The sequence below is a fragment of the Suillus subalutaceus genome (genome assembly GCF_016647625.1).
Source record: "Suillus subalutaceus strain FC151 chromosome Unknown DFJ58scaffold_25, whole genome shotgun sequence".
NCBI lineage: Eukaryota > Fungi > Basidiomycota > Agaricomycetes > Boletales > Suillaceae > Suillus > Suillus subalutaceus.
Genome location: NW_024540274.1, coordinates 398,493 through 406,344, shown reverse-complemented (window position 1 = coordinate 406,344; position 7,852 = coordinate 398,493). Strand labels below are relative to the sequence as shown.

Sequence of the window (7,852 nt, the reverse complement as noted above, 5' to 3'; positions counted from 1 at the left end):
GGTGCAACCATCACGAGATATCCTATCCCAAGCGCGTCAATTTCTGGAGACGGGCTGCCACGATATATAGAAGGGGCGTCCAGAGTTCATTGAATCTTATAATGCCGATGGATTCAATCACCTCGTTTACTGGAGCTGCGACGAGTAAGCAATATTCTGTGTGTTAACGCTATCCGTCCACCTACAGTACAGAACTACGTCATCGATCGACGGCGCCCGGACCCATAGCACGAAGAACACCATGGTTATGGATATCAGCACACCATGGCTTAGCCATGGTGACCAGCGAAGAGACGGGATTCTGGAGATGCCTTGTTTCTGTATTGCTATCAAGAAATTCGTATCGTCACGATCGTCGACTCCCGTCGACAAGAGATATATGCAGAATATTTCTTACGCATAGCTGTGCAAGAAATGGAATTGAAGTTGGTAGAGTTTCAAGACACTCAAGATGCACTTGGGACAAGTCGTACAGTTGGAAGCCCTCAGGACTAGCTAACTTCGCTTCGCTTTGGGAGTTCGGTTGAGTGCCACTCAATTCTAAATGTGTCTTGACCTTACGCCGTACTGTCGTCCTCTCGTAAATCATTTGGGCAGACCCTTTAGGAATCCTTTGTTGATTTGTTAGGAATACTACTATGCCTGACAAGGTTTAGCCATACTACCAATATAGGCTCAATTCATTCGAAGGCAAGTCACTTGATGCGAACATGACATCTTCCTTTTTCTGAGCTGGCCCCCAGTGGCCATCATTCTTTTTAGTGCCGGTTATATATCAGTACTCCTAAATGGCCAAGTCTTTCAGCATCTAGATCTTTGTTGTTGTTTGAGTCGCGCCCGAGTCGATTTGAGACTCAGGTCTGACAGCAAAGCCATTAAAGGACAATATGAAACAGTCTTCATATATCTTTCAACGGAATTGACACGGCTATGATTTACTTCCATGGGACACCGGTAACTAATGATTTCGAGTCACCATCAATTATGAAGTTGACCTATTAGAGCCTAGCTAGAGGTTTCCCCATCAAGTTCTCCGCATCACAAAAGGTTTACCCCTGCAATCAGAAGCAGATCTTGGAGCCGAATTCATTGCAAATTGTGCAATTGTTGTTATCAAGATCTATATATGTTCACGACTCGGAAGAGTTAGCTGTGTGACAGGGCCCCCGCTACCTGACGTACTAGATAAGTCCCCTTTTCAGCCTAGCGACTCCAGACGAGAACAAACATCATATCCCGTGGCCGAAACGATATGTTCCTATGTCATTGATGGCACTAAATACAGACTAAGCTCTTAATTATTGTCGTTCTTGCAAGATACTCGTAAATGTAGTATGTAGTGAGTGAGCAGCACGATATTCCTTATACGTTATGGTGCATCAGATCGGAGGGTAGGGGAAGGTCAACCGTATCTTCGAAGCGAGTGACCTCGGATTTATCGATATGAACAGCGTGCTTGACAGCCCAATCCAATTTTCTCGTAGTTCCTGCATTGGTGGCGGGTGTTGAAATTAGGGAATGGGACTTTGTGTCCTTGAACCCAGTCCCATGTTATCATCATCACGTCGACATTACACATGATATTCTGCCTGATCATTTCAATGCAATGATCTGTGTATATGATAAGCAGGAGGTACATCAATAAAAAAACAATGTACCAAGATACATGCGGAATACTTTGGGCGTGTCCTGGAACGAAGTTTTCTGTGGATCCGTAATACTACTCGGGCCACGAGGCTTTGCGAAGTAAATTCTACGAAACGTGAGGCAAGAACGACTAGACTTTCGGTGTAGTATAACTTACTAGACAATGGAGTTGGTGAGGGGCTTCCATGGATACCATGAAACCCCCACCAAATTTGGGTGGATATTTTGACCTTGGAAGGTGAATCTACTTCGCCGGCTTTGAGAATTTCCTCAAGCGACATTCGAGTGGTAGCACTGAGGTTTCATGGACGTGAACAATTACTAATTAAGATGACAAAAAAAAATTGGACGACGCACCATCGTGAGCGATCCTGGCCCAAGCGGCATCAATTTCTGGGGAAGGAGGGCCACGATAGATGGAAGGAAAGTCGAGTGTTCCATTGAATCTTACGATCACGGACTCAACAGCACCAATTGCTGGAGCTGTGACACATCATCAACGCTATACGTTAACTGTCCGAGGATGTCTGTTCACTCACAGTATACAGGAATATCGTCATGCAGGTGTGGAGAAGGTGTGTCCATCCATAACGCGAAAAAGAGCATTGATGTGCATATCAACGCGCCATGGCTCAGCATAGGCCACACGCGAAGGATATGCAACTTGGGACGAGGCTCAGTACGGAACCTTTCTGCATCACCAAGTGAATTCTCCTCGTCATGGTTGTCAACTGCATCGACAGAGAGTACTGTAAGGAATCTTTAGCCATGACCCTAGGGGAACTCCGTTTGCTGAACTCGTGGATGTATAGATAGGAACACGCGAGTCCAATTGTTAAATGATTGCTTAAAATAGTTCCCATCATTACTCTTACTATGCATTGTTGCCGCGAAGCAAGCTGAAGCGAATCGAAGCAAAAATTAGATACACTTCAGTAGACTTCGTTGTAAACAAAGTTAGTCGAAGTGCGCTTCATTTCACTTCACGAAGTCAGCGCTACCAAGATGGTTTGTTGCAGCAAGGGTTAGCCTAGAATAGCTGTAACATATGAAAGTTCCAGACTTGATTGGGTGCAAAAACGAACCGCTGGCCTCCTGTTATTGAATCTGAAATTTGAAGTGCGACGTTGAGTGGTTGAGTGTGATACTCAAATTCACTTTACTGGCACTTTTCCCACGGCCAGCCGCCAGTGTAGTTTGAACCCGGTCTCGAGGACATCTTCAACTTTAGCCGCCAGTTAATAATTTTATTATTGCTTCATATGCACTAACGTAACTGAAATGCGGTCGAGGCGGGCCCATCTTGATTTGGCCACCACTGCTCGCCTGTTACCCAAACTAGTACGAACTACGCCCTAGTACTTCCATGCTCGCTTGCCACTTGCAAGTTGCAACGTTCTTCGATGGTATTATGCACACCTGTGACTCCCACGTATTGCCTCTAATTAGACGTGATTATAGATAGGGCTAGCACGTCTAAAACGACAGAGTTCCAGCGTTTCCAAGCCTCCTTCAATAACTCTTGGATAAAGAGTGACTTATAATAACAGTAGTTCTAGGTAACTAAGCGGGACGTCGGCATTAATGTTCCTGGCTTCGGCTATCATGCTCCCGCCATGTGAACCTTCGTGCCCACCGTCGTACACGACGAGCTCCTTAAACCATGCATATTGACAGCGCGTTTTTACACATTGGTGGCGCGTTTTTTACAGTGACAGCTACTAATCATTCAGATATGTACAGATCCTCAGAATATACATAAAAGAGTAGCAGGGTGTACTACTCGCCCTCGTCCTCTTCCTCATCAGACGACTCAATGAACTCCGCACTTTTAGGGGCCTCACGATGCTGGGCACTAGTATTCTTTTTCACCTTCTTTGACGGCCTTCTGTTCTCTTTGTGTGCCTGTCCTGTGGTAGGTGGAGCCTTGCGCTTGCGAGTGATTCCAGCATCGGAGCGCTTCTTGCGTGGCTGCCGAACAACTTGCCCCGCCGAACCGCGCATCAAGTTCAGCACTGTGAACCTTGACTTCGGCTGGAGTGAGAGCAGCCCAGTAACATGTTTGGTCCTTGAGCGCATCGCGGAGCTTGCGAATTTCACCGACTGTCCCGATGTTTGAGGGACTGGTAAATTTGATACCCTGGGGCCATCCTACTAGCTTGACCGCATACGTTTCGATAATCGCCGTCTCGTAGTTGTTGTAGTTCATCGTGATGTCTCTTTTGCCAGTCATTGCAACTGTAAAGATGTCAGACAGCACTCATGCACACTACTGTCACATACCCAGTCCTCGGACAATCAATTTTCGAGCTTGCTTGCGGACTGTTTCCAAAGAGTCTCGTTCATTGAGATCTGAAAAAGACTGAATAAGAATAAGATATCACTGTGAGGAGCCAGATGACTTACTTTGATTCTGCGTGCAGGCCCATTGTTCGTATTGTCGGAGAAAATCAGCCATTGGAGAGTCGTAAACGTCCTCCCAGAAGTCTTCAGAATTGTCAGTACCGTGCATTGTGCTTTGAATAGTGTCATTAATGTGACCCCGAACGACAAATAGAGTCCCGTAGGTGCCTGTGCGAATACGCAAATCATCGAGCTTCGAAGTGAAAATAAGTTCAGTAGAATACATGTGACAGGCGGAGAGCTCACCTCCTTGACCACCCTTTCCGTCGTGACTAAAACATCTCGCGCAGTAGCCATGTTATTTGCTCGCACGCTACTTACCTTTTGTTCACGGTGTTGACTGAGAGCAGCTATATAAGTGGCCTTTTCACCCTTCGTCAAATCTTGCATCTGGGGGTCCTGAGCAACCATCTCGCGCAGCTCGACCAATGTGTACCGAAGGCCATTAGGCTGGCCTTGTTGCAACAGAATATGAGTATGAGAACAAGAGCAAGCAAAGGAATTTTGCGTACCGCTGTTCATTTCCTTAGCTTTGGCATGAATTAAGGCGTTATTGAGGTGAACCTTGCGCGCCGTGCAATACTTGGTCTGATGACTGATTATGTCGTTGATCTGTTTGGGAGTAACATTGTGAGCGAGTGAGAGCAATTCAACTCCGTTTTTCTGTTCTTGCAGATGTTTGGCAACAGCATCGTGTAGATGCTTCGTAATTTCTGTCCTCTGGTCTTTCTTGATTTTCCGAGAGGCCTTCTGGGCATCTGATAGCCGAGGCGGTGGGGTCCGGCGATGGATCATGGGACGTGTTGGGTTTCGCGCTGCCCAGGTGGATGAATTTGCATCACGGAGGGGCTCTGACAATGACTCTTCACCACCAGGCGATTGCGCGAGAGGAAGGTGTGAGTTCACGTGCGTCAGGTGAAAAATGAGAGATGACGGGAGTAGGAGGCTGTGGAAGGGCCGGGCCATCATTGAGGAATGCTAACTCATCACTTGTCAGTGGCATCGAGTATAATGATGGGTCTTCCCAATCGATACCGTGCCAAAGTTGGGGTGTATGGCTCGATCCTGTTTTTTTCAAAGGTCAATACAAAGAGTGGGAGATGCACATAAATAACACTGCACCTTCATTTTCATTGAGCAACCCTGCGAGATATTCAGGTCCTCCGCCGTTGATGAAATTTCCATTGGTATTAAAGTCATCTTCAGAGAAAATGTAGCTCATAGTTGTCTGTGTGGGTAGGAGGGAGTGTCGTTGTGGGGATGCGATTAAAAAAACAATGTGCTTGCTTCAGGAACCTGAAAAGCATACCTATGGGATCGATGACGCCATGGCAGTCGATCATTGAAACCCTACAAAAAAGCATATCAGAGTCAATAATAGAACAACTCGAATAGAAAAAATGCTTGCCTTGAGAACCTAAGAATCACGCCAATGGAGTAGGACGAGGTCTGGAACATTCAGATGGGGTTGTTGTCAGCTTCCTCGGTTGCACAGCGGCAACTTTGTAATTTCGGGAGGAAGTTTTCTGATGGGGGACATCTCTGCTGGGATGACCTTGTCGCAATCCCTTGATCCAACTTGAATGCCGATGGTGTATAACATTGATTGGGGGCGATAACACACATCTCTGCTGGGATGACCTTGTCACAATCCCTTGATCCAACTTGAATACCAATGGTGTATAATGTTGATTGGGAGCGATAACACACATCTCTGCTGGGATGACCTTGTCGCAATCCCTTGGTCCAACTTGTATACCAGTAGTGTATAACGTTGATCGAGGGCGATAATGCACATCTCTGCTGGGATGACCTTGTCGCGATCCTGACTTGAATCCTGATGGTGTTCGGTCCCGGATAGTTCCACGTATGACATTGATTCAATGGGGGTGATCGCTGTCTCATTAACATTCTACATAATGTACGAGGGGGAATCCCAAGGTAAGGGCATTAATATCAGATCAAGGAAAATCTCACGAACCGTTTTTTTCCCCTCAAATCTATGGTAAGTCTCGATTTTGGGACTCACAGTCTGCTCACAGTTGTATAATATTCACATACATTCTAAGGCTAATCCTGCTGTTACTCTGAGCAGGCAGCGCATGGCTACCAAGCGTTGGCTTGAGAAGCCAGGGTAAGCTTTCGCCTTTGACTGACACTGAGATTGTACTTCCCTGCTATTTCAGAGTTCGAGACACGCAAAATGCAAAGGCACGCGTTCGGATGGCGAGGTCAGTCCGGCTCTCATTCTCAAATCAAAATTTCGTGCTTAAATACATTTTTTCAGCAAGCGGGCCAGGTCAAATCACTTTTGTTTATTCCGTCTCTTACTCTTGCTGACTGCACTCATAGCCTTAAAAAAATACATGCCCCTGCAGAGCCAACTATACACATCCCTTTGGTCAGTTCGCCCGTGCTCGACGGTCTCAATTCTCGCGATATCACTCCTGAGGTCGATGATGGATCTCTACTGACTATGGAGAATGACTTTCCCTGTTCCTGCGACACGCCAACCCTGCAAGACATTGAGAACATGGCCAACCAGTGGCAAAAGGGATGGGCCCGGAAGTCTGAACATGCATGGGATGATGCGTATGAAAACCTACTCAAAGGTGCGCAAAAGAAGGGAGGACTAGAGACTATCATTTTTCTTGACGAATGTGGTGCGCATGCTTGTGAGGGGAGGGGACTTCTCGAATGTGTGCAAAACATTGTACATACCAGCTGCCCGTATTGCAGGGAGCGCCTCAAACATGATATTATTCTACTGCATGATTTGCTCATTTGTATTGTTTTGGAGGTCAAATTCTTCGAAGTTAAGGTAGCTAACAGTAAAAATAAGTAGTTTGACTATATGATATGTCGAGCGATTATAGTGAATCCATAGCGAATTGATATCAAACATAGCGAATTGATGGTGAACACATACCAGAATCCTTACATTATAGCGAACACATAGTGAATTGATATCAAACGCATGGCGAATTGATGGCGAACACATAGCGAATGTCATTGTATCTCTAGCATGTTGCACTACCATAGAATTCTAAACCACCAACTGCGTCCAAGGTTAGGTCATCTGTTATACTGAATGTGTGGTGAGTGCAGTGGACCTCGATTTAGGACTATGACTCTTGTATATCACTGGCTAATCGCTAATTACACTTGCGGGATACATGCAGACTATTAAGGTAATGCAACTATGCAGTCCAATGTCGTTCAATCACAGTTGCACATCTGCATCAATTTTGTAATCACGCATAGTAGCTAGCACATTTTGTGATCCGAGCATAAAGATTCCATTGCTAAGGAATTACAAGCAAGTCATGTATATGTACACGGCTGAGATAGTGAACTACTACGAAGGTATCTAAAGTTCATAGTGTGTCATTGTCTCCGATAAGTCGTCTACCTGCGACCACAAGTCATCCGAGTCAGCGGACCAAGAGGGGGAAGGTGGGGATGCAGGCAGCCAGAAAGGGCCACCCGGGGTTGGTACTGCTCGTACTCTACCTTCATTATATTGTACTGTATATACCTCGAGTGCCTTCTGGAACGAGGGGTACCGCTTCTGAACGTTACCGCTCACAAAGTTGGTGCGTTCAGCCACGTCAGCCCTTATATGAGTGTCAATATTATTATAAGTGAGAGGTCGGCAATGCTTACCAGTGATAGAAGATGCCTACTTCTTGGCCGACGGTAATTAACCAGAACCCTTCAGGTTCTAAACCAGCATGTGGGGGTGCGATATCGCTAGGTTTTGGTACCTGCATTGGAAGAAGTGCGACATTCGTAGAATGTT

General features: G+C 46.0%; 4 protein-coding genes across 4 annotated transcripts; 1 reads left to right on the top strand and 3 right to left on the bottom strand.

The window, feature by feature from the left end:
- Positions 1-1,284: 1,284 nt before the first annotated feature.
- On the bottom strand, positions 1,285-2,286 carry DFJ58DRAFT_775356 (uncharacterized protein; the record flags this gene model as incomplete). Its single annotated transcript, XM_041389429.1, has 7 exons — positions 1,285-1,455; positions 1,526-1,676; positions 1,722-1,753; positions 1,805-1,891; positions 1,964-1,968; positions 2,005-2,130; positions 2,187-2,286. 7 exons carry the CDS (start codon positions 2,284-2,286, stop codon positions 1,363-1,365), a joined length of 594 nt encoding a protein of 197 aa, XP_041246632.1. The 3' UTR covers positions 1,285-1,362.
- Positions 2,287-3,066: 780 nt separating this feature from the next.
- Positions 3,067-5,016, bottom strand: DFJ58DRAFT_700378 (uncharacterized protein; the record flags this gene model as incomplete). Its single annotated transcript, XM_041383572.1, has 5 exons — positions 3,067-3,885; positions 3,931-3,999; positions 4,054-4,243; positions 4,297-4,505; positions 4,563-5,016. 5 exons carry the CDS (start codon positions 5,014-5,016, stop codon positions 3,503-3,505), a joined length of 1,305 nt encoding a protein of 434 aa, XP_041246631.1. The 3' UTR covers positions 3,067-3,502.
- Positions 5,017-6,152: 1,136 nt separating this feature from the next.
- DFJ58DRAFT_839352 (uncharacterized protein) lies at positions 6,153-6,870 on the top strand (the record flags this gene model as incomplete). The annotated part of the gene is made up of 4 exons (XM_041392518.1): positions 6,153-6,184; positions 6,237-6,281; positions 6,403-6,713; positions 6,851-6,870. 4 exons carry the CDS (start codon positions 6,153-6,155, stop codon positions 6,868-6,870), a joined length of 408 nt encoding a protein of 135 aa, XP_041246630.1.
- Positions 6,871-7,420: 550 nt separating this feature from the next.
- DFJ58DRAFT_656619 (uncharacterized protein) lies at positions 7,421-7,823 on the bottom strand (the record flags this gene model as incomplete). Its single annotated transcript, XM_041381927.1, has 2 exons — positions 7,421-7,667; positions 7,717-7,823. The coding sequence occupies 2 exons, from the start codon at positions 7,821-7,823 to the stop codon at positions 7,421-7,423; spliced, it is 354 nt and encodes a 117-aa protein (XP_041246629.1).
- Positions 7,824-7,852: the final 29 nt, after the last annotated feature.